Here is a 25468-nt window from a genome sequence, read left to right as displayed (position 1 = left end):
TAGACGCCCTTCCTGATTTATATACACTCCTCTGTAGCGTCAACGCCATATATCGGAAGCCATGACTTCTTGATTCAATGGATCTCCAGTCTCTACGTCAAAAGAATACGACAGGACAACAACTGGGTGTAAATACAGGAGTTTATTAACTAAACTACTATCTACAGAGTAAATGCAAGGTGTAATAATCATAAAGATGAAAATAATAATGAAATGAGCAGTGTGATGAGTTGGCAATGGTGGGAGAGAATATGTTATGGCTATACACTATGGCTATACAGCTAATGATGCTACATCTACGAATTAGGTTTGATGATTAAATATTGCTATATTTCGACATCAACCCAGTCATGAGCAGAGTGTTAAGACCGGCCTACTGTGAGTTGCGCTGTAGCTGAAGACCCTCGGCTGGAACCCAGGTGGCTGTGGTTGCCGTGGTAACCCTGGAGACGCGGGATCTAGGTGGATTCTCCTGGAGGCCGTGTCCCGTTATCACGATGACGGATTCTGCCGGTGTCTCAGCGGTTCAGCTCTGGTGGAGTTTGCCAGGAGACTTTCTGTCTCGTTCACTCTTGATTTCTGCTCGGCTTCTCTGCAGGCGGTCGTGCAGATGTTATCTGCTGGTGTCTCTTGCGGGTTGATGCGAAATAAACTCTAATGCTCTTCACTTTGGCTGGATAACTTTAGAGGAGACTGGCGTTGACCAGATGACTCTAAAGTTGTCAAAATCTTCAAAAAGGAAAACTTGATGATTAAAAGTTACAGAATGACTCTGAGGCTCTTCTGTTGCTTTGGTTCAGTTGGTCTTGACTTGGCTTATAAAAATAAAAGATCGCGCATGTAGACAAAAATGATGTTACTTGGAGCTTGTGGCAAAGAAAAATAAAAGACGCGAAAAGTGCAAAAATGACTAAGAGCCATGAGTTTGTGGCTAGCAGCTTAGAGCTAAGAGTTTACATGGCTACAGAGCCGGGCTTTGAGCCGGGACTCTGAGCTTTGAGCAAAGATCTCAGCTTCTAGTTTCTGCATCGTTTTCTAGCTTCAGCTTTTCAGCCTCTAGCTTTTAACTTTGTTTCTTGCATCTTCTTCTTTCTTAGCATCTGGGTTTCTCTCCTCTTTTTCTGACCAATGTGTGAATTGTTCATGACTGTTTTATCCCCTGGGGGCTGGCGCATGTTTCAGGGTTGTCACTCATCTTCTCCTGTGTTTCCACTTGGAGAAGAGAGTAATTTTCCACTGAACTTTGGAATAATTTAATTCTAGAGTTTACTTATAAACTCGCACATCCATCTTCCACCATGACCACAAAACATTAAGTGAAATAACATATAAAACTACTTGCACTAATAATGGCAGAGAGGAGTAATAGGAATGTTGATTTCATATTACATCCTTCAAAACCTGGAATTAATCATGATACAAGTGGTTTAATTGATCAAACAACAATATAAACATTTCCCAGAGCTAACGTCTATAAATGTGGATTACACAGCAGTTCTTTGACTGTAATAATAGATAATATGGACATGCTGGATGTCATGTAGTTTGTGTTACCTCGTGTGAAGGATGCTGACAGTATGGTCACATGAAGGACATTGTCTTAAAATCTACATGTTACATTTCAAACATTCTATGGGATAGAAGTTTGGGGTTAAACTATTGCATAGGAACATCTCATGAGTTACAGAACAGCTAGATATTTAATTTTACATTCTTCCTCAGATCTGTGTCTGTGAGGAGAGTTCTGCTGGTCACTACCCAGGATTGGAATGTGGGTTGTAGTTTATGACTCTTATCTAGAGAAGGACAGAGGAAGGGAGGTTGGTGTGTGTGTTCATGCATGGCACAGAGAGGCCAGGATTCACACCTTAGTGTTAATCAGTCCTTTTGTTGTTACTTGTCCTATACAAGAAACAATCAAATATCATTAGACAGGGTCTTATTGTTACAAACTGGAGATTTTGCCTATATTCTCCAGTTGCCTGGTGTCCATTGGTTGATCCTCTGGAGCTGACCCTTTGACCTTTGGTCTGGTTCTGTGTCTCTCTGACATGCTAAAAGCATGGTCTGCTTGTGGAAGAGGGGTCCTTTGTCTCTGTTTCCTATCAATTTCATAGTTTGATGGTGGGAAGAGTCGCAAAGTGTCAATTGTGGATCTGTAACTCTGCATGTCCTTACAATGAACTTCCTTAATGGCTTGTGACTGATGCCAGGCCAGGTATGTACGCTACACCTCCATACTGTCACAGCTCAGTATGAAGCAAACATCTGAACTCAGCTTCAGTGTTAACGACAGATGAGTAGAAAACAAAGTTTAGATATTAAAACAAACCTAGGTTTATTAAAAGAAGCTGTAGATAGCATTAAATTATGGGTGGAGGGGGAGTGTGATGTACATTAAGTGGGGGGTAACGGGTGGGTGAGCTCAGTGGAGTGGATGTGACTTTAAGAGAGGCTTCAGGTCAGATGGAAACAACTTTTAATACTTGCCAGTGTTTTTCATGTAGCTGATAAAATGTCTGATAGAGATGATGGTTCGGAAGTGATGGAAGGTCATATTGTAGAGTCATGGCTTCTTGCACATGTTTTATTTTGCAGAAAGAATTTTCCTCAACCTAGAATAGAAAACTTTTAAAGTTCAGTAAGTTTTCATTCATTTGTGTGAAATAATTATTGTATATTTTTCCTACTATCAACAAACCTCATGACAAACCAAGCTGCTAAATGGAATTGAACCATCATTCATTTATTTGCATCTGTGATTTTTTTTACAGTCACAAAATGTCACAAAAAGGTTTATATACACATTAATGAGTCACACTGTTGCCCAGGGCAACATGTTCCTTCATCACCATGAACACACACACTGTATTTTATTTTCTCAGTCACACATACACCGTCCTACTCCCACAAATACTCACTACAGCACCTAATGTGGATTAATCTGCTGCTGAAAACAGTCCCCAGCAAAGACTCTATTTCCTCCTGATTACCTGTAAATGTGAAAACTAGTGACCAGATGTTTCAGTAAACTGCAGTGTGTGAGGCTCTACATGCTCACACTGACAATGTTAACATGCTGATGTTTAACAGGTATGTTCCCAGATAGCAAAAATGATTTGGCCTTGGCCTGGATCATAAAATCTGTGTCTAATCGTCACAGTGGACCTGGGCCAGTGTCCTTTCATATAATGTGCCAATACCGGCATGGATCCATTTTTAAAAAAAATCTGGGCTGGCTCCAGGCCGGCTGAAGATTCTTTTATGGTGATCCGGCCCAGATCTGTACTGGATCGGGCCCAAGTGAGGGTTGGCTCTATTATGGATCTGGGCCGGATATGGATCCGGATCTTGCACAGACTTGGGTCAGATCTGGTCAAGTCTGGCCAGTGGGAGCATGAATATGTGGTAAATGTGCCAGATTTTATGGCCATTAGTTTTTAGCATATTTCATCACGAACATCAAAGTCGTGACTGACTGACCAATCTCTAGCATGTGGAAAAATGAAACTATAGTATAAATATTATAATCGTCAGTGTGCTGAGAGTTACAGTCAGAAAAGAGACAGACTAACACACTGTTGGTTTTGGTCTTTTGTAACATTCGTGAGCAGCTGGTTGTCTGTCATCAGTGTTGTTATCTGAGGCCTGGTGCCTGACCTCAGCAGTGCCGTCAGGTGTGACAGTTCGCTCCACAGAAGTCACCATATCAACCACAGATACATCCTCCCAGCACAGGAAGGACACTGAAACCTCCAGCCCACTCTACCCTCCCCAGGACAGGGATTTACCTCACTGTCAGGAGGGTGTGGCTCCATCCTGAAGCTCGTCTGCTTTAACTTCATTGGGGTCATCAGGGCTGCTTTTTGGATCAGGCACAGGAATCCTGGGTCTGGATCTTCATTCTCAAACAGAACCCGGAGCACAAGGCTTTCACCACAGCCAACCTCGGCAACCTAGGTCAGTGGCTGTGTGCTGTAAACCTTCATTTTCTATGTTTTATTTGATGAACCTGTCAGTGTTTGTAGTAAAAGTGTTGGTGTTGTTGTGTTTGCTCTGACGTACAGTGATGCAGATGGATCTGTCCCAGTGTGATGCACAGAGGCTGCTGGTGGCTTCCTTATCCTTTACAACAAGATTAATGATGAACTGTTACTGGGAAGATACATCTCTCATCACAGACAAACACACAAATATGCACACACACGCATGCGCGCACACACACACACACACACATACACACACACACACACACACACACACACACGTGCAGACACACACACACAAACACGCACAGACAGTCTTCTGCTTTGTGCTGTGGCTTCATGCAAATGAAGCGATCTGACCTAATCTAACCTGCAGCATGTCTGTCTGTGTGTGTGCTCTCAGAAAACATCCTGTTAGACAGCAGCTTAGTACAAAACACTGATGATGTGAATGTAGCCTCACGTCTGTCTGTTTCTTCCATGTGTCCATCAGTTGAATGGATTCATTGATTGAAAATCTATTTACTTTACTGTTAACCCTCAACACAAAGACCTGCCATTGGCTATGACAGTGAATGCATCCTGTTTAATATATTCTCATTTCAGAGGGACATGACATTAAACTTTAGTGTCTCTGTTTAGAGGATGCACCAGTACAAAAAATGCAGTTTAGCAACATTTGCAGCAAAATACATAAACAGTATTTCAAACATAAAGTCATGAGTAGTTTTTGTTTATCAGTTAAGCTCATACAGAGAGCAGGAAACCGAAGAAACCTAAGTCAGATCAGTATTTGCTGTGACCCCCCCTCTGCCTTTAAACCAGCTCCAGTTCTCCTCAGTACACCTGCACACAGGTCTTCAGGTACTTGTGGGTTGTTCCAGCATCTTGAAGAACCTGCCACAGTTCTTCTGTATAGCAGAAGTTTAGCATTGCACAAATTAATAGGCTATTTAGCATGTACAAAGCTCATAAAAATGATTACCATAAAAATAAAGATATCAAGTATTATCTTAAAGAGTTGTGTAAAAAAAAAATCCAGGACAAATAACATAAAGTTATTCGTTATTATTTTATGGCTGTTTAAGCACAGGGTGCATTAACATCATCATTTATTTTCAAGGCCAGAATATTGACTGTACAGTGAGTGTATCTGTGTAATTTAATCTGTTTAATTTGTGTAAAAATCGAGATCACGTGTCTATCTTTTTATTCTGTGAATGTAATGTGCATGGATCATAAACTACAGCAGGTGCTTTACATGATCTGTATAGTGTAAAAAAAAAAAAAAACGTACCTGCCAGGTAGAGGTTTGAGCCCCTCCTCCAGCGGGCACCACGCCCCTCCTCTGAGCCTCAGCCGGGCAACCTGAGCGGGACTGAGCGGCCCACCTGGCTCACCTTACAGCCGCTCTGAAACTCAATGCCACGGTACAAAGGTCCCGGGAACTAATCAGTTATTGTCAGAGACTGCGTCTCTCTGGAGTCACGCAGTCTGCCGGTCTTCATGTTGACATGGAACCGGTCCACCGGGGTCTGGGTCGCTGTCAATGCTGTTTCTGGCTCGCAGTAGTCTTTGACATCGTGGGACTGGCGGTTCTTCTCATCGGTGTGTTTGTGAACGTCTTCTTCTATGATCTGCTCATCTACGCGGGCGCCATCGTCATCTTCCTCAGCCTCATCTGGTGGGTGTTCTGGTACTCCGGGAACATCGAGGTGCCCCCGACGGAGCTGGAGGATGACGTCGGTTTACTTAAGAAGGACAAGGGGGGCATCGGCGGCGTGGTGAGGCGCCTCTCCAGCCGCGTGTCCAGCGGCATCAGGAACTCGTTCCGCAGGAACGGAGCGCCGTCCGGTACCCGCCGTGGCCAAGCGCAGAGGTCAGCCGCCGGGCTGCCTGTTGCTCCGCAGGCGGAACAGGTGGTCGTTGCTATGGCAACCATGGGCCCGCAGGAGAATACCCCGCACATTGTCTCCTCGGTGGCGGGCTGTGACATAGAGATGCCGCACACAACTACAGAGAGCTCACCTACATAAAAAGTAGGCGGACAGGTGAGGCCTGACGCACAACACTGACTGTACTGTGGCTGTAGACCTGCTGTCAAATGACACAACACAAAATACACAGCTGAAATGAGCACGAGGTTCATTGTAACTGTTTGAGCCCTGAGCTCCATTTAGACCAAAACACTTGGTAATGAAACCTTTCTTCCTGCCTGCGCACGTGCACTGTAACATATATAATGCAGATTTAACAGGTTATTTTCTCTGTAGGTTATTGTAGATTAACTGCACGTCTAACTGTTGATTTTCTGTTTAAGAGGCCTCTTCACTCTGCCACAAATACAGCTCTAAAGATATGCTAATACTTTTTAATTAAAATTTTTATGCTGTGTTTTATTTTATATTTAAACACAAAAACTGTTGATTTTATATTTCAAAATATATTAAAATAAAAGAAGCAGACTGTATAAAACCATGTGCCATACATGTGTAGGCTGAATGTAAAATCCCCCACAGGTCTGTGATATCAGTGGTCAGGTGCTCAAACACTGGTAACACATGGTCTCAACACAATATTATAGGAATGAAGCTAAACTAATTTAACATAAGCCATTACTATTATCAGTAATATTTTACATACCAGTGAATATGCGAAGGTGAATATTAAGACAACAACAAAGTATTTGTGTTTCAATATGAAACCTACTAAAACAAGCAGGTTCAAATATACTGGAATCATAATCCTGTTTTAAATGTATTTGTTGAAGGATTTAAAATTGAGTAAATTATCTTTATTCAATAGTTTATCCTAGAATCCTAAAACTATGGAGAAGAAAAAAGAAAAACTTGTTTTAATGAGGACTTCCTCCTTCCTGAGTTATTTCATTTAACTGTGCAACTGAAAGGAGTACCTGTGGCTGTGGCAGAACAAAGCTCTTATCAGTGGATAATCATTAACCACAGTTCACTGCTCACTGAGAGACAAGCCCTCAGTTTAAACAATATCAGGCTCACCTGAAACTTCCCAGTCATCCACAGACTGATGGAAAGGTGTCTGACGAGATAACTCAAACATCAAACTCATCTCCATTCTGTACACAAACTTTAATAACAATGTTGTTTTCATTTCCTCTCCCACAGATATTTTGTTATTAGTTTCTTGCAGCACTGAACAGAGGCAAGCCTGCACCACACTGTCCTGAGCCGTCTACACTTGACTCCAGTTGATGTTCAGGTTTTTTTTTTTTTACAGTTTGTGTTTAATGAGAAATTATTCCTAATTGATCAGGATGTATGGAGGAGGTGTTAGCAGCTGGACATAGATGTCATGTCTTTAATCAGTACGTCAGATGTCTGGCAGCTTGGACTTGGATCAATACAGACAGCGTATTCATAATGTGATGACAACTGCACACTGTTATATAAACTATGAACAGCATCTTTATGTCTCTGTTTGTTGGAGAAATCATAATTTTTATGTTGAAGTAAAATAAACATTGTGTTGACCAGAATAACTGTTGCCCTGATGGTTCATCTAATCACCTGCAGAGTATTTTTTGAAAGCACCTGTCCTTTTCCAAACTGTTTCCAACGAAGCGTTCCAGGTGGTTCTGTGTTACAAACCAAATGTTGCGTCAGGTCAAGGTTTACTGTGGGGAGGCCACATCCTATATTCACCTTGTTAATTCATACATTACTTCTACTATACATGCACACAGGGGTGGACAGTAACAAAGTACATTTACTTCAGTACTGTACTTAAGTATATTCTCCAGTATTTGTTCTTTACTTGTTCTTACCTTTTTTTGTAAACGTCTGACTTTTACTCCTCTACACTTAAAGACTAATATTGTACTTTTGACTCCTCTACATTTCTATGAAGTACTTTTACTTTGAAGCAAAGCTATTAGTCAGTGAAATGAATTTTCTTTTATTTTGAAAATGTGATATATCATACACTGTGTTCATCACAGGAGAAAAACCAATCACAGCCAACTCCTCCACTGTCAGTCATGTTTGAACTTGTTAGTGGCGTCTCCATGGCTCATCTGGTAAAATACCACCTGGAAATAAAGAAACATTAATTTAGTTTGAAATGTTTTCTGTGTTTACCAAGACCAGTCTTCATCACTGACTAAAAAAAGAAATATGAAAACCACAAAGGCTCCTTTAGCTGATTCAGTTGTGTTCTACAGTCAGTCAGTCAGTCAGTCAGTCAGTCAGTCAGTAGGTTGTTTCAGAGTCATTAGGTTCTGTAAATGTAGAACAATACAACAATGTGTTGACATAAAAATGTACTTTTGAATACTTCAGCATCTTTAAAATCAAGTACTCCAGTACTCAAGTAAAAATGTGACTGAACAACTTTCAATTGTATTGGAGTCATATCTGACCTGGAGGACCCATACTCTGACAGGAGCTTTTTTTCCACCTGGGCACACACACTCATACACTGATGGAACAGCCATCACTGGACTGGAGGAGGAGCTGGGAATCAAACCAACGACCTTCTGATAAGTGGATGACCCGCTCTACCTCCATAGCCACAGCTGCCATAATGCCATAATCACATAATCAGCCACGACAACCTTCCCTACAACTACCGATTCACTTCGACTACTGATTCATGAAATCTAGAGATGGATGGACCAAAACTTCCTGCAGCTGAAATTCAACACAAACTTGTCTTTCAGCTTTTGTAACTTCCTGGTTTCACTACTGTAACACACTTTTCTCTGGCTTATATTTAATCATCCGACTGCAGGTCTCAACCCACTGAGTCAGACAAATAACTACTAGCTAGACTATTGAATTACTGATGTAAATATGTTGATTGAAGTGGAGTTTATGTGAGACCACATGTGTCCTAGGTAAGGATTGGGTGGGTAAGGATAACTACATAGACGTGTCTGACTGTGCAACTGAAGCACCATGGATATCAATAGCTTGCACCATTTTACAAATGATGTGGTGTTCTTTCTGAGGCCTGAAATGAAAATACATTGATTCATACCTTCCTCACTTTTAACTGAGTATAAGCAGCATAATAAAAGCAACCGGCTGAGCAACCACACCCCTCAGGTGATAAAGCAGAAGCAGCTTCTGTTGTGATAATAGCAGTAAATGTGGAAATGTGGATCAGGCTTTCAGCTCTACTCGTGTATACAGTGTGACCCTTACACTAGACACTATGGTCATGACTCCTCTTATTATATTACTGTATGTTGGGACTTACAATTACATGATTCAAGAGGGAATGCAAATATGTAATGTGATCAATAAACGTGAGCTGGTGACTGCTGTGGAAAAATAGGTGTAGCTGGCAACAGGTCTCCTCGTTCCCACTCATGGTGATAACAAGCCTCAGTGTCCAACCTTTGGAACCAGCTTCACTTTATTATTCTGCTTTTTCCTCTGACTGTACCTGTACTTACATGATCAATTCTACCAGCAAGTACACTGCAAACAAGTCTATTCAATCACTTGCAATAATTTAACACACCATCTGTGCAATATCTCTCATATGCTGTTATTTTTTTGTTTTTTGTTATATTTAAATATCTAATTGTAGATATTATATTATCATAAAATGTATCTTTTTAAAGTATTTGATCTTGTCATTTTGCAGTTTTTCTTTCTTGTACTGTCACGTTGCTGCTGTGATACTGCAAATTTCTCCACTTTGGGACTAATGAAGGAATATCTTATCTTAATGTTGAAGGGAGTGTTGACATGTTTACCATGACAATGCATTTCTTCCAGATGTGGAAAAGTAAGTCCTACTTAAACAAACATGCTGAGAGAATAATGCATTAAATGGAACAAAAGACACTAACAGTGTCAAAAGGAGGAAGAAAACAGCTGAGCTAGAGATGGTGATGAGTTTTACAGGGTGAAGTGCATTGAATCCCACAGGGCAGAAAACTGATCCACTGTCTTCATGACTTAAAACCATACACATGAAATGGAATTTATGGGCGGGGCCATTTTCGCCAGTATTTTGGAAATACTGAGGTCACAAGGCACCACCTGGTACAAGGTATTTGGATTGTGCTGAAACTGTTCCTGTAAAAGCAATTTACCTTTTCCACTACAGACATTTTCACTTGTCACAGTAGGGAAAGTGCAAGTGTTATTTATAAGAGATGGCTTCATTAAATTTAGGTGTCCCAGTAAGCCATACTGGTGAGCCAGCATGCACAATACCAGGGCCCTGAAACTTAAACTGAACATGAAGCATTATTAATGATATTAGTAAAAAGTGTTGTTTTCCTGCTGTGGTGAGTGAAAATGTCTGCTGTGGAAAAAGCTCCATCTTCTTTCTCTCAGTGTCATCAATAATAAATCTAATACAGATCTGTAGATTTGTATGACTCTTTAGTCTCCATTGTACAATGCTTGATACAGCCAGATGGCTCCTACTGGATAGAAGACGATGTCAGTAACACATCCTGGTCAGCTCCTCTTAATGGTCCCCTTTGTCTCTGTCGGTTCCATCTGACTGGGATAATTCACCTCTATGTATTTGATCTTTGTCTTCAGTAGTTACATTTTTTCAGTAATGGTGAAACTGTTTGTTAAATGTATTTTTGACTAAAAAGTTATATTTAGCCTAAAAAAATATATCGGAATCAACCTTAAAGTAAATCTGTAACTTTTCCACATGAAAATGTCTAAAAACAACCAGACTTATGTTCTATATGTTGTTGAGTTGTGTTCTTACATTATCACAAATGTTTCCATCAATTCTCAAACCAGAGAAATCTGTGATTTTAATCATGGTAACAGTACGTGTCATTGGTCTCCTGTCAATGACATCATATCCTCTATGATCATGTGTCAGTGTGTTTGTCTGACAGAAGCTCAACATTGACTTTTATCTAGTTTTAAGCCACATACACTTTTTACACCTCGGTGGTTTTCAGCTCTATATTTGAACCAGATGAAGGATTTTAGTCGTCGGACGTCTGGATCTGAAGTTATCAGAGAAACAAGCTGAGGAAATGTTAGACAGCTCAGCTCCCAGCTGCTGGAGACGTCCTGTCCTATATCCACTGAACTGTGTCGGTGAAACACTAATTTTAGATGTGAAACTATTTTATTCAGTGTTTTTACTAGTTATAATCCCCTGGTCTGGAGAGGAGGACACCTCTGTGGATAGTTCAGTTCCAGGTAAAAATCTCCTGAACCACTGATACTGAAGGAATCCGAACTGGGAGAAGCTTATGGTAATGGTGGTAAAGACAATGACTCCCATGATCCCACGCTACCTCATAACATCAACAACAACAACAACACTGTCTTTTGTTGTTGTTTTGATTGAGAGACCCCTAGTGGCAGAAGTTACAGACTGTGTGTTTAAAGTAGGTCTTCTTAAAAAGCCTAGTCTTGATGCAGGTGTGTTATAGAGCTGTGTCTAACCCCAACCCCAGCTTTCTCTCCAACATCCTCAAGGAAACAGTCACCAATCAGTTGTGTGACTTTCTACAGAATAATAGGTTTATTTGAGGATATTCAGTCAGAATTTAGATGCATTCTAGCACAGAGACAGCACTGGTGAAAGTTACAAATGACCTTCTAATTGCATCGTACAAAGGACTCTGTACTTGTCTAGTTAGTGCTGCATTTGAAAATAATAACCATTGCATCCTATTACGGAAACTATCCTACTGATTGATTTTAGTTTGTACATGGTAATGAGGAATCCTCCATGCACGCAAAAGTTAGACATAGCATGTACGATATATGACCAGCAATTCTCTACTATTAAACATAGACAAAAGTGAAGTTATTGTACTTGGCCCCAAGAACCTCAGAATCACATGATCTAATAATATATGAAATTTTTGATCAAGTCAAAATTATACAAAGTCAAAATTTTGACTGAGGCTACTTAAATGCACCATCTGTAATTTCTGCCTCTAGGGGTCTCTCAATCAAAACAATAGTGATGATGGCGATGACATGATATAGCGTGGGATCATGGGAGTTGTTGTCTTCACCACCATTAACATAAAATTCTCTCTGTTTGGATTCCTTTAGTGTCAGTGGTTCAGGAAATCAAACACACCCGGTGATTCTAACTGTTAAAAACACCGAATAAAGCAGTTTCACATTTAAAGTCAGTGTTTGAGCGACGCTGTACTGAGACAAGAGACATCAGGGAGGAATTGGAGCTGAGATTGATGCTAACCTTTGTTCTGATTGTTTCTCTGATAACTTATGAACCAGACGTTCAGCAGGTTTTTACCAGCAGCTGAATTATCCACAGAGGTGTCCTCCTCTCCATAACAAACACACCAGGGGATTAAAACCAGTAGAAACACCCAGAATGCAGTTTACCTTAAAGATCAGAGATTCACCGACGCGCTTCAGTGGACACAGGACAGGACGTCTCCAGCGACTGGAAGCTGAGCTGTCTAACATTTACTCAGCTTATTTCTCTGACAACTTGTGCAAAGAGAGCCAGTGTCACCCACATTTACAGAATTCTTCTTTGAAACAATACAAAAAGCCAAATCCTGTATTACCTCATTACATGGCCTTGTCTTAAAGATTGTCCCAGTGTCAAAATGTCTTTCCAAATGTTGCATAATATAATGCAATATAACATACTTGACGTGCTTAATGAAATAACTACAGTAAACCTGTAACATTATTCTTGGCATTGTTTTATCAGAGAGAAACACTGCAACAAAAGTAGGGGGTTTAGATCTGCAATGTGCGGTCAGTTCATTTACAGTCCACCACTGTGTCGAGTGGTGAAACTGCGCCCTCCAGCAAACCGTAGCGAAGTACCTCTCCTCAGAACTGGAACCGGTCAGACCAACCCACCCAAGTTCGGCTGCTGGGGTGCACGCCATACGTCAACATCTTTACACTATAGTTTCCCTAAAACGACAACGACACCGAAGTCAGAGAAAAAAAGATGCCTTTGCCTGTGCAAGTGTTTAACTTTCAGGTGAGTCGAAGCCACTGCTGTTTGTGTCTGTATGTCAACAGATTCATGTATCCTCAGAACCAGTAGCTAGCAGTTAGTTAGCTAGACTAAGCTAAATAGCCTGCTGTTATCGTGGTAAGAGATCGCAACTTAAGAGCACGCAGCACAATTTGCGCCTAATGTTGTATTAAGCACATGAATCATTTGCGAAGAATCACCTTTAAAATTCAGCTTTAAAACTGGTTGACATTTTTGCTAACGCTATCTCTCTCTACCCTGGTTACAGTGCATCTTAGTGCAAGAAAACGAAGGAGTAGCTAATGAAGGATACATTTACTGAGATACTGCTTGGAGCATTGGTTTATGGCAAATTGAGGAATGACCCCCGAAAATCCTTGAAACGTTTTAAATGCATGGATGTCTGTTAGCTAACCATACTGTTTGAAACTGACAGACTAAGGCTAACAACTGGTTGAAGGCCTGCACTGGCTAATAACATCAACAGTGACAGTAACGTACACCGGCTAAACAACAAATGGCGCTAGTTGTTAGCTCGTCCAGAGGAACAGACATCGTAACATTGATTCTTTAGCTGATACAAAACACACCGTGAACTGATGAACGGCTTGTGTTCATTATTCTAGCATGAAGCTAACGACAGTTAGCATTGCCAAGCTAGGTTCCTGTTATTAGCATATTGTCATATCAGTTCTTAACGACAGTTTATGTTGCCGCATGTGTAGCGGTTGATACTATTTTAGCAAGAACCTCCTCTTACTAAAGGTTGCATTATCTCGCCGTCAATAATTAATGTCTGAATGCCCCGCAGTCCGTCAGCCTGTTAAGAAGCTAACATAGCTAACTCAAGCTAACGTCCCTTTAGGAATCCAGCATGGACATTTACCTTTCTTATTGTCAATCATACATCCTGTTTAGAAAGACTTGAGGCCTGTTGTGAGTAACGTAAGTATTTCACATGATTATAAATGCAATATTTCAGTCAGACATGACCTACTTCTCTCCTCTCTTCTCCTCTCCTCGCTGCTTTGGCACCAGCAGTCTTACATTACTTTTAACTTTTTTTAGTTTCTTCATCATCAGACAAAAAGCAAACAGTTCCATACTAGCCTTAGGCTTATTGTAATATGTAATTATTTCTAGTATTTGTACAGCTTGTTATATTCTAGGCATGTGATTGTGAATGTGACCTCATAGTGGTCGCTTAACTTCAATTTTTTAACTTCATGAAGCAGGTTATCCAGGACGGCCGGTTTTAGGCTCACTGAAGCAAGAAGCTCAAGAGAGCCAGGCCCCAGCTTCTGAAATGAGGTTTCATGTTTAGGTTAAGAAGCCTGCATCACCATGTACAACAGAGTTTAAGGCTGATAATGTTTATGAAGCTCAGCTCCTGTAAACCATAGTTTGTGTTATGATTCTTATAGTTCACTGGTTGAGTCTAAAATCTTTCTTATTCCATTTTACAGTGTCACAGCATCATTGCTTATTGGAAAACTGACACTAGTCTTCTCAATGCTTACTAAATTTATGAGACCTCTTATTACAGTATTATGTGTTATCATTTTATGTTGATGTTATCAAGTTATGCTATTGGTCAGATGTTGCTCACAGCTGAAGCCTGTGCCTGGTGTTTTTCTCTCAGGGGTCTGTGGAGCCTATGCAGATTGATGCAGATCCCCAGGAAGACCAGCAGAATGCTCCCGACACAAACTACATAGTGGAAAACCCAACACTGGTACTGACCTGATAGACTTTCATTTGCACACACTTTAACTTGATGGTGGTATACCAGTGATATATGCTACCAGTCAAAAGTTTTGTTTTCCACATTTCATTGAAATTCCAGAAGTTCAAGTCTAGTAAATAACATGAATTGGGTTAATGGAAAGCAGTAAACTATCCAAGATACAAAAAAGGTTTAGGTCACCAAAAACCAAAAAATCATGTAAATTTCATATAAAGCAAACAATTCTTACAGGTTGATGAATTACAAACTGTCTGTACAAAGGCAGTGTTGGACCAACTGTATTACTACACCCTCTGATGCATCACTAGGACAGTACTGTGCTGCAGAAAGTAGCACTGTATATTGCTGTCAGAATGATGAGAAAAACAAACCTGCCAAACTGTATGCATGTGGTACAATTTGTTACTCTAAGGTATGCAAAAAGTTTGACTGGTAGAGTAACTGTTTGTCCACAATAATTATTTATGTGTTGCCTCTGTGGCAGTGATGTAAAGGAAAAATATGGTCACTGGGGTCCAAGCCTGCCCCTTGCCCACTGATGATTTGACGATCTGTTGAGAAGCCAAAACTAACTGATGGAAACACAACTCATCTCTGGTTCTGAATGCCCTTACTTTACAAATTATAATGTCACCTGAACATTTCAGTGGTGTGGTTCCGACATGGTTTTAATGAGGTCTCTCACCTGTCGCTCATCTTGTCTAGGACCTGGAGCAGTATGCAACCAGCTACAGTGGATTAATGCGCATAGAGAGGCTTCAGTTCATTGCTGAGCATTGCCCTCAGCTCCGGGTGGAAGCGCTGAAGATGGCCCTCACCTTCGTCCAGAGGACCTTCAACGTTGACACTTATGAAGAGATCCACCGCAAACTTACCGAGGCCACACGGTATTATAGTTAATGAGCGCTTGGCATCAGGGCTTTCAGAGAGAGCCTTAGAGTGCAAGCTTGATTTGAGAAAACTGGTCATGTTAGGAAGTTTAGTGGTGTACTCTTACCAAAGAGACTGATGTCTTGTTAGCTCTCTGTTAGCCTAAAATTAACATCTACACCCTTACTCTTACAGGAACTTAATGACCTGTAATTTAAAGGTAGAGTAAGTGATTCTAATCCAATACACTTTATGTCAAATTCAGTGAATATCTCCTGATAGTCTGTTAGCTGATCTGTTTGTGTACTATAAAAATAAATCTAGTGTCCTACTCAAGTGGCTTGGACTGAAACACAACACTATTTCAGCCAATCAGCAACACAGGTTGTTTGGGAAAGGGAATAGCTGCATTAACATCAGTGAGAGTTGAAAGGCATGAAGAGGGATGCAGAGGTTATGCTGTTTCTGCTTTACATTTAGCTTTGCCATGCTTCACAGAGCCAATAGGTCAGTATTGCCCCATTTGCTAATGTTTGTGACAGCTAACCCCAACTAGTTAGTGAGTGAGCAGTTACTGGTGTCACTTTTGTGTGTCCGGTATCATTATATAACTAACCCACAGACATTTGGCTTACTCTCTACTTTGCCAAAATGTGTTGTTGTGATGTTAGCTGTAGTAGCAGAAGAGTTGTGAATATCACCGTCTGCACCTATGCTAGCTCTGGGAAACTGTCTCAACCTCTCTGCTTAGCAGCAGCAGCAGCAGGAGCTTAAGCCTCAGTTTGCTGTCTCGTTTTGTGCTTTGTATAATGCCATTTATCCGTACAACATGCAAAGGGTTCTTTAGCCCTTAAGAACTTAAAACACAAGTTTGCTAGCACAGTGGATTTATTTGGATAGTTGCATAATTCAAGATGCTGTGACAAGTAATGTTAGCTTCATTGTTAGCTCAGCTACAAACCTATGGTCCTCTCCTCCTTCAGCTAGCAGTAGTGTTCACTTCCTTGCCGTTTAAGATGCTAAGGGGGCAGAGCTTCTGAAGGAGCATAAATTACCATGAATTATTCTGATGTTTTAAGTCGGTGCATATATATGTGTGAAAAGAAAAGTAACAGCTATTTCAGTGATGCATATCCAAAATATTCTGGCTCGTAAAACAATGGAAATGTAAGGCAGAACCTAGTGATCTAATGTAGTGTTTTGTGTTAGCCCAGTCCTAGAATACACACGCAGCATCGCACACTTCCAATGACAAGTGCACAAATAGGGCTGGTGAAGACACAGGTAAGGACTGTAGAAACTTCACTGGTCCTCGATTCAGTTCCAGTTCACAAGGTCCCATCTTTTATGACATTTCATATTCAACATGATATCGATTCAGTTGCAGATATTTCAGTTACAATACCAATTTTCCTTGGATGTGAATGAGATTCTCAAAGAAGTGATACTTTGAATTTTAAACCTCTGTTCTGGTGCATTATTAAAAATATTAATGTTTTCATTAAGAATGGACCCAAAGCAGTTACATTATAACAGGTGCCAATAAGTGCTTTCTTAAGTGCAGAGAAGGTGGTGCAGAAGTGGTACATACAGTACATGAACTCTTTTTTGCACATCTTACATATGGATTTGCTTTTGTCCAACTCTTTGCTGTCCTCATAGTTTTTAGATCTGAAACCCAACCACACATCTGCCTTTAGACCTGTGCCCTCAGTGGAGCTGCATCTGCCATGTTTTTGTGTCTCATGTAACCAGATCTTGTTATGTGTGACTAACAGGGTTACAGCTTCACACATCCACAGGAAAAGGCCATACACTGTAAAAGGTTTATATTAAAAGATCAGCCTCAGGATTTTATGAATTGATATAAAATAATTTAAATGAAGATAGATTTTAATTCGAAAAATCTGTTTTTTATCCAACCCAGCCATAATGTCTACGAAGCCCAACTGCACCAAAGTCTGATGGCAGATGCATCACTTTTTCACACCTTTTCAATAAATTAGTCAACATCTAATATGAATTGTTTCGTTTGTATATTTTTTTTAACCTCTAGGGAAGTACAAGGTGTGCCGGACACGGTGCCTGAAGGTGGGGTTGTTCCTCCTCCCCTGGACTCAGCATGGGCTGAGTCCACCAGGAAAAAGGCTCTGCTCAAACTGGAGAAACTGGACACTGATCTCAAGAACTACAAGGGAAACTCCATCAAAGAGAGCATCAGGTATGATGGAGGAAGCCATGGCGCTCTGAGTTTACCAACAGCAGTGTTCTTAATGAGAAAGGAGAAGAACTCTTTTGTTTTCATGAGTTTCCAGTTTAACAAGAAGATTAAAATGTAATGAAGTTAGTAAATGTTAATGGTACAACAGAGTATTAGGGCCACATAGATGAAAAAAAATTAAATTGAAATTTCGAGAATTAAATCATAATATTACGAGAATTAAAAATGTAAAATTTTAAGGGAAAAAAACCCCCATAATTTTTAGGAATATTACATCAACCAATCAAACAGATGAAAGGACAGTCAGTGGCAGCCTGAGCTGCTTCTGTTTGTCTGTCTAACAACAGAATAGACTCAGTTTCTTCACAATCTTCTCAATGTCCTGATGATGATGATGATGATGATGATGATGATGATGATGATGATGATGATGATGATGATGATGATGATGAGGAGCCAAAAGATGAAGTTTCTCCTTGTATGTGAAACCTGCTAAAGTAGTCACAGGATGCTCCACGTCCCTCATTTTAAAGCTTCTGATGTTTCCCCTCTAAAACAACACAAAACCTAAAATTACAACTTTATTCTCGTAATATTCTGACTTTTTTTCTTGAAATATCAAAATTATGAGTTTATTCTCAAAATCTCTTTTCTTTTTCTCTCAATGTATTATGGGATACAGCCAAGAAATATTAGGTTAGGATGGCATTAGGTATACAACAGTAAATGACACAGGCACCTGTGTGTGTTCAGAATAGCAGCAGCAGTAAGGTGTACAGTAGAATTTACTAAGACCGAGATAAAACAATATACGTTGTAGCTACCAAAACACCTGAGCTTTACAGCTAAGCCTTTAAAGATATTAGCACAGACAGATGCTGCATAACAAGAGTGTTAGTGTTTTGTTCATGTAGTTTTTCTGGCTTGATCATTAGAAACTTGGAGAGGACAGCTGTTTACTGGTCAGTCTCCTCTTGAACTGAATTACTGGTCAGTTACCAACTCTTTATTTCCATCTCTCCTTTCCTCATCTCTGTCCATCCTCCTCAGGAGGGGCCATGATGACCTGGGGGACCATTACCTGGACTGTGGTGACCTCAGTAATGCCCTCAAGTGCTACTCCCGAGCCAGAGACTACTGCACCAGTGCTAAGCATGTCATTAACATGTGTCTGAATGTCATCAAGGTGCTGGATGGAACCACAACACTCTGCTTCATTTATAACATATGTAACATGACATATATAACAATGTTACAACTACACTGGTTTAATTTACATATGAATATGAATATGTCTGTGTGTAAACCCAATGTGTTTTTGAGAAGAAGTGGTTTTGTGTTTTGTGGCAGGAGAGTAGAGCGGGGTAAAATCCACTGGGAGAGGTTTCAACAATTCACCTTCAGTAAACTGAGAATGTGAGTGACTGAATCCTCTCTGTGCCCACAGGTTAGTGTTTACCTCCAGAACTGGTCCCATGTGCTGAGCTACGTCAACAAGGCAGAATCCACACCAGAGATAGCAGAGGTGAGCACCAACCTCTCTTGTACCCCTGTGTCTGGACTGTGTTTAATATGTGAAGCCTTTAATGTGACTAAAACACAGAGACATAAATGTTTTGGGGTGTGAGTGCTGTTACTAGAAAGATTGTTTGTGTTTGACAGTGAGAAAGACAATTCTTGTTTATTTTCAGCCTTTCTTTGCTTGTCAAAGTTTGTTACAGAGGTGGTTGATGACATTTCTGTTTGTTTTTAGCAAAGAGGAGAGCGAGACAGCCAAAATCAAGCAGTTCTTACCAAATTAAAGTGTGCTGCAGGTAAGACAGTGTTATGCTCTGTGATGCTAACACTCACGTCATCTCCAAGTATGGATAAATATCAGTGATTTATCTTAAAAGACTTATGAGAGCAACTAGTAACAGCTGCCCTCAGCGTATACAATATACAGTATAGTGTTTGGTTATTATTATTTAAGTGTTCTCCTGTTTGTTGGCGTTTCAGGCCTTGCAGAGTTGGCCTCCCGAAAATACAAACCAGCTGCTAAGTGCTTCCTGCAAGCGTCCTTTGACCACTGTGACTGTCCAGAGGTGAGTTGATGTCAGCCACAGGAAGAGGTGGGCGATATGGTCTAAAAGTAATATTGCGATAATTTTAGGCTATATCGTGATACACTATATATGTTGTGATAATTTGAAATCCACTGTGTAGAACTTCATAAACACATGATTTAACCCTTTGGTGCATAAAGAGACACTCTCATGCTTCGCTGCTGTTTTGTGTGATCTAGAGATTCAGCATCTCACCTGTTTTCACTTATGATGAGCGGTTCCCAGCAAAAATAGACAGGAAAACCTTTGTTGATAGTCATACTGATATGATACCAGCAACATTATGTATAACTGGCACATTTCGCTAGCCTATAGTTTAAATGTCTGGTCTTCATATGAATATGACACAAACATGAAAGAAATATATAACTATATATTTATAAATATAAACCATTTTAGCAACTGCATGGAGAGACAGAGGAGACCACATGTACTAGACGGTCATAGCAGAAACCCAATGTTAGTAAAATTATGTTGATAATTTAACAGGTGAAGGGCAGTATTTTACAGGTGCTCTTTCTCTCTCTCTTTTGCTCTCGATCTCTGTGTGTGTCTTGCTCTGAACAAGGGTAAACAAAAGCCAAGAATAAGGGTTAGCGAGGTAGACAGTCCGATGCTGTTTCTTTTCTGAACCAATTCGTCTGCCTCTATCTTCAGTTAACGTTTCTACATACGGATAAACTCGCTTAAGCGATTCACTTTTTTCGCTTTTCAGTTCCCTCCGCTCCACATACATTCACACACGCCTCCTCACCTACGTCACACATGCGATGTCTTCAGAATGGGCGGGGATGCGTTTCTGTGACAGGGAGAGAGCGAGAGGAACGAGACGCCAAAGAGAACTTCATGCGAGGTCTTAAACCAATTATGTGACAATTTATAATCGGTGTTCGCGATATTGTCATGTTATACATCCCACGTGGAACAAGCCGCGATACATCGAGTATATTCCCCTGCCCACAGGTTTCTGAAGAGCAGTTTTGAAGCTCAGAGTGAGCTGCTCCATCATTGTCATCTTGGCAGTGCCTGACTCCGCCCCTAACTCCCAGCTAATTCAAAAATGGACAAAGAGGAGGGGCGTGTGCAAAACTGTTTTCGTACCAGGCTGTAAACATGTTTCTTTCTGTTGTAAAGTTGGATATTTTAACATAGGAGTCAATGGGGATTGACTCACCGTTGGAGCCAGACTCTAGTGGTCATTAGAGGAACATCACTATTCAGCCCTGGAGGTTGATGTGTGGTCTAGACTCAGCTCTCTGCAGTCTTTCAGCTGTAGCAGCAGCAGAGCTGCTAGTGCTCTCAGTAGAAGCTTTCCTGCCATTACAGATGGCGGACTACATGCTTTAAAAAAAACACTGATATTTACTTCTGACTTTCAGGTGTTTAGGGTTGATGTCTGTCCATCTTTGGTTTTAGATGGATTTATAACACTTGCTGGAAAACTTTCATTGCAATTAACATAACAAGTTGTCGACCTGTCTGTCCTCTGTCCGGCTCTGTGTGTGTGGGAGGGGCTAAGACACACATGGTGAAACAGGAAGCAGAGGAGAGAAACACCACTGTAAATAAAAGCAAAACACAGAAGAGATTCTCACACTGAATAGAACAAAATGTAGATAAATTAGGCATCAAATATCATATTTTTATATAATTTTTTTCTTTGGTTGGTCCGTTGGGGGTATGTGCCCTCAAGGCAGTGGTAGGGAAAATACTGTGTGCTTTGGAAGCTAGAATAATGTTCATTTCATGAAGTTGTACAGTTCTGTTGAAACCTGATTGTGTGTCTGTGTATGTGTGTGTGTTGTGTGTGTCTTCCTGCAGCTTCTGTCACCCAGTAATGTAGCTGTATATGGAGGCTTGTGTGCTTTGGCCACATTTGACAGACAGGAGCTCCAACGCAACGTCATCTCCAGCAGGTAGGAGGCAGTGGTTCAGTGAATGGGAACTGCAGTGTTTTACATACAGTGATTCATTTATTTACTTTTTTACTATATCAGTGTTCACAAAAAGAATCTAATTCTGTGGGAAACACTCAACTGAAAAATGTCTTAGTGCATCCAAAGAATAGAAGTGTGTACTCATGATCTTTTTTTCTGTCCTCAGCTCCTTTAAGTTATTTCTAGAGTTGGAACCTCAGATCCGTGACATCATCTTCAAGTTCTACGAGTCCAAGTATGCGTCCTGTCTCAAGCTACTGGATGAGATGAAGGTTAGAGCAAAACCTTAGTGTTGAGGCTGCAGAGTTTATAGGAGCACGTGACATGGCAGTTCATTATGTGATCATTTTGAATCTGTGTTGAGATGAATGACTGTGGTATCCCCTGCAGGATAACCTCCTGTTGGACATGTACCTGGCCCCACACGTCAAGACCTTGTACAGCCAGATCAGGAACAGAGCCCTCATTCAGGTGAGTCAGACTGAGTACACCGCCTTCCTACCTTCTACCTGTGAAGCAGACGATGATCCATGCTGCTTTAAATCACTGTTGCTATTACATTTAATATTATGAAGCTTCATTCTGCTTTCTCAAACAAAGTAGGTTTTGAAGAAAAATGAAATACTGTCTAATAGCATGACAGACATGTGACAGGTGCGTATGTGTGTGTGTGTGCGCGTGTGCACGTGCATGTCTGTTCAGTATTTCAGCCCCTACGTGTCAGCAGACATGACTAAAATGGCTCAGGCCTTCAACACCACAGTAGCAGCTCTGGAGGACGAGCTCACGCAGCTCATTCTGGAGGGGCTCATCAATGCACGGATCGACTCCCACAGCAAGGTGAGAAACCCACACAGACGACGACAGTGTTGGAAATGAGTCATCTCATTGGAATCATTACAAACTGCTTCTCTTACTCTTTGGTAGATTCTCTATGCAAGGGATGTGGACCAGAGGAGCACAACGTTTGAGAAGTCGCTCCACATGGGCAAAGAGTTCCAGAGACGGGCCAAAGCCATGATCCTCAGAGCTGCTGTGCTGCGCAACCAGATCCATGTCAAGGTAAAAAAAAAGTTTTTACCCCTCTTCATCACAGCTTCTACTGAAGTTATTCTTCTCAGCAGCAGTTCAATATTTAACAGTTAGAAAACCACCCCGACAAAGTGGTGAATTCATTCTCATGTTGAGACTTCACTGTAAGTATTGTTCAATGTGACAGTCAATGGTTTGAACACGGACTCTGAGGTAATCCTGAAGCTGGGAACACACTGCCTGTTTTGTGTGAGCGTGGTGGCTTCCGTCGCTGTCCATCTGTGGAGAATCACACGTGTGTGTGTTCACACCAGCTGCGTCGCTGCTGCTGCAACTCTGTTTCTCTACATAGAGTTTACAGGTTACTGGAATGTTGGATTTCTTGTCATTGTAATAAGGCCTGCACTATATGCAAAAAAAAAAAAAAAATCGTGGATTTTTTGGGCAGAGATTGTGATTTCAGTTGGACTGATCGTTTTTGCATTTTCACTGAAAAAAACTCTAAAAATGATAATGATATGATTTTTGTTGAGTCTTGTACCAAACAAACATGTTTCCTTTATGTCTGGAGAATATGATGATGGGGCGTCTCTGTAGCACCACAACACTTATGGTGCTAACAATGAACAACATGTGACACATTTTAGCTTTATCAAGAAAATTACAGCTCCTGTGAATTGAATATTGCACTTGGCCATATTGGGATCTCAATTATATTTTGATTAATTGTCCATCTCTAGGTAAAACTATCAGGTTCAACTCATTATGAGAGTATTTTGTCATAAGACACATCAGGAAGGATCTTTAACACGGAAACACTGTTGTTAGATATTTCCATGTATTAGGACATGTGGACACCTGAGACAGATGACATCAGACTGTTGAAGCTTAATAATTATCTGGTGTGGCATCCTGACGAGTCTCACAGCTGAAGCACTGGTTTTGTTGAGTTTAGTGAACCAGAGAGTGTGGTCAGTTTGAATGGGGAATCGTGTCAGGAATCATGACTGTAACACATTTATGTTAAGGGATAATCCAGCAATTTTGGAATGCACAGATTGAATAAAGAGTGGTTAGAATCTGTACAGTGGAGGGCACAACACCGTATTCTGTAGTTGTCAGGGCGCAGCCTGACATCAGGGTTATTGTCTCAGACCTGACTGAGCTCACTCAGACACAGAAGATGAGGCAGTGATCCTCAATGTGTGTAAACTGAAGGTGATGTGTGTCCCTTTTATATAAGGTACAACACAAATAGAAAAGCAACCACAATCAGTGACCTGAAATACATGAAGTTCTGTCATGTTCATACATGTTTATGATGATGTTTGCTTGTTAACGAATGGTTTAACTGGCTGTAAGTCACGAGTACATCACAACAATACTACCAGTGGAAAAAGTACTGGACCTTGAGTTCAGGTTTTTTTTCTTAGTTGTTATTTCAATGGTCAAGAAGAACCCATGATGCTCAAAATTATGAATTTATTTCTATATATTTACCATTAACATGGTGCATTGCTCTCCAGTCGTCCATCACATGTTGAAGTGAACTGATACAAGTCAAAGTGTGGAGGAAAACACCAAGCTGTGTCTGTGTGAAGAAGAGGCTTCTCTACATGCTCTCATTTGTGAATCCTGATTATACCAAAATACTGATGCCAGTTCATTTAACAACTATATTGATGATTTAAAATGATGAACACTGCACTGATATTAAACAGTAAACACTTGTCAGAGTGCCTCACTCATGTCGCCTCCTCTCCTCAGTCTCCACCCAGAGAAGGCAGCCAGGGTGAACTGACACCAGCCAACAGCCAGACCAGGATGAGCACCAACATGTGAGGAGGAAGTCCTCTTCATAGTCTGCACCCTGACTCTGCTGTCAGCCACAGACACACATCAACACCAACCCAACCCCACCCCAACCATCCCACCTACAATGTAAAGACTCTGATGTTCTCTGATGATCTCTGTCGTCCCTATCGACGATGTGGGGAGTAAAGCCTTTTGTTAGTCTGGTGGTTTGAACAGGATGAAAATGTTTTTTTGATGATAGTGCAGCACTTATGCTGTAAGTTACTGGTAGGAGATGCACTTTGTTCTGCTTACACATGATGGAGGCCTCATTAACAGAAACAACCTTTTAAAATAAAAACACCTACCAAAACATAAACTCACTGGTTGTTTTTATACTCAGCCCTTTTTTCAGTATAATATTCAACCAACAGGAGACTGGAACTTATTGATTTGGGCCAAATATGAGGAAGGATGGAGCTCTGATGTCTCCAATGAACAGGTTAGAAGACGTCAGTGACACGGTTTTCTGTATTAACTGGTCATAAACTGTGATCTGATCTTCATCTAAGTCACAAATGTAGACAAACACAATGTGCTTGAACTGATATCACAAATAATTACAATCCATTGTGTCTTTATTGAACACAGCCATTAAACATTCACTGCTGTGGTGGAAACAGTCAGTGAACCTTGGATTTAATAACTGGTTGAACCTCATTTGGCTCCAATAACCTGAAACCAGCATCTCTACTGGATTCAGGTCTGGGCTCTGACTGGCCCGCTCCAGAAGGTGGATTTACTCTGATGTTCAG

At 40.8% G+C, this 25468-nt stretch overlaps 2 protein-coding genes across 3 annotated transcripts; both read left to right on the top strand.

The window, feature by feature from the left end:
- The first annotated feature begins 5365 nt into the window (after positions 1–5365).
- Positions 5366–7640, top strand: LOC111236277 (transmembrane protein 238-like). The gene is made up of 2 exons (XM_022764952.1): positions 5366–6037; positions 7130–7640. The coding sequence occupies exon 1, from the start codon at positions 5501–5503 to the stop codon at positions 6020–6022; it is 522 nt and encodes a 173-aa protein (XP_022620673.1). The 5' UTR covers positions 5366–5500; the 3' UTR covers positions 6023–6037; positions 7130–7640.
- A 5146-nt stretch (positions 7641–12786) lies between these two features.
- Positions 12787–25301, top strand: gps1 (G protein pathway suppressor 1). 2 transcript variants are annotated; one of them, XM_022764929.1, is made up of 14 exons: positions 12787–12950; positions 14590–14682; positions 15400–15581; positions 17621–17785; positions 18836–18971; positions 19233–19310; positions 19539–19599; positions 19784–19869; positions 21712–21806; positions 21994–22099; positions 22218–22298; positions 22530–22667; positions 22755–22889; positions 24627–25301. In XM_022764929.1, exons 1-14 carry the CDS (start codon positions 12918–12920, stop codon positions 24699–24701), a joined length of 1464 nt encoding a protein of 487 aa, XP_022620650.1. In that variant the 5' UTR covers positions 12787–12917; the 3' UTR covers positions 24702–25301. The 2 variants fall into 2 exon arrangements, with proteins under 2 accessions (XP_022620650.1, XP_022620651.1); XM_022764930.1 differs by lacking the exon at positions 12787–12950 and adding an exon at positions 13811–13892.
- The last annotated feature ends 167 nt before the right edge of the window (positions 25302–25468 follow it).

The sequence above is a fragment of the Seriola dumerili genome, unplaced genomic scaffold (assembly GCF_002260705.1).
Source record: "Seriola dumerili isolate Sdu_G_001 unplaced genomic scaffold, Sdu_1.0 BDQW01000609.1, whole genome shotgun sequence".
Classification (NCBI taxonomy): domain Eukaryota; kingdom Metazoa; phylum Chordata; class Actinopteri; order Carangiformes; family Carangidae; genus Seriola; species Seriola dumerili.
The sequence above is the reverse complement of the archived record's forward strand: the minus strand, read 5'-3'. Positions and strand labels throughout refer to the sequence as shown.

Excerpts from the sequence above, each read along its gene's own strand:
- LOC111236277 (XM_022764952.1), top strand. The coding sequence starts at position 5,501 with ATGGAACCGGTCCACCGGGGTCTGGGTCGCTGTCAATGCTGTTTCTGG.
- gps1 (XM_022764929.1), top strand. The coding sequence starts at position 12,918 with ATGCCTTTGCCTGTGCAAGTGTTTAACTTTCAG. Across the intron at positions 21,807-21,993 it reads CGCAACGTCATCTCCAGCAG|CTCCTTTAAGTTATTTCTAG; the intron begins GTAGGAGGCAGT and ends TTCTGTCCTCAG. Across the intron at positions 22,668-22,754 it reads GGATCGACTCCCACAGCAAG|ATTCTCTATGCAAGGGATGT; the intron begins GTGAGAAACCCA and ends ACTCTTTGGTAG.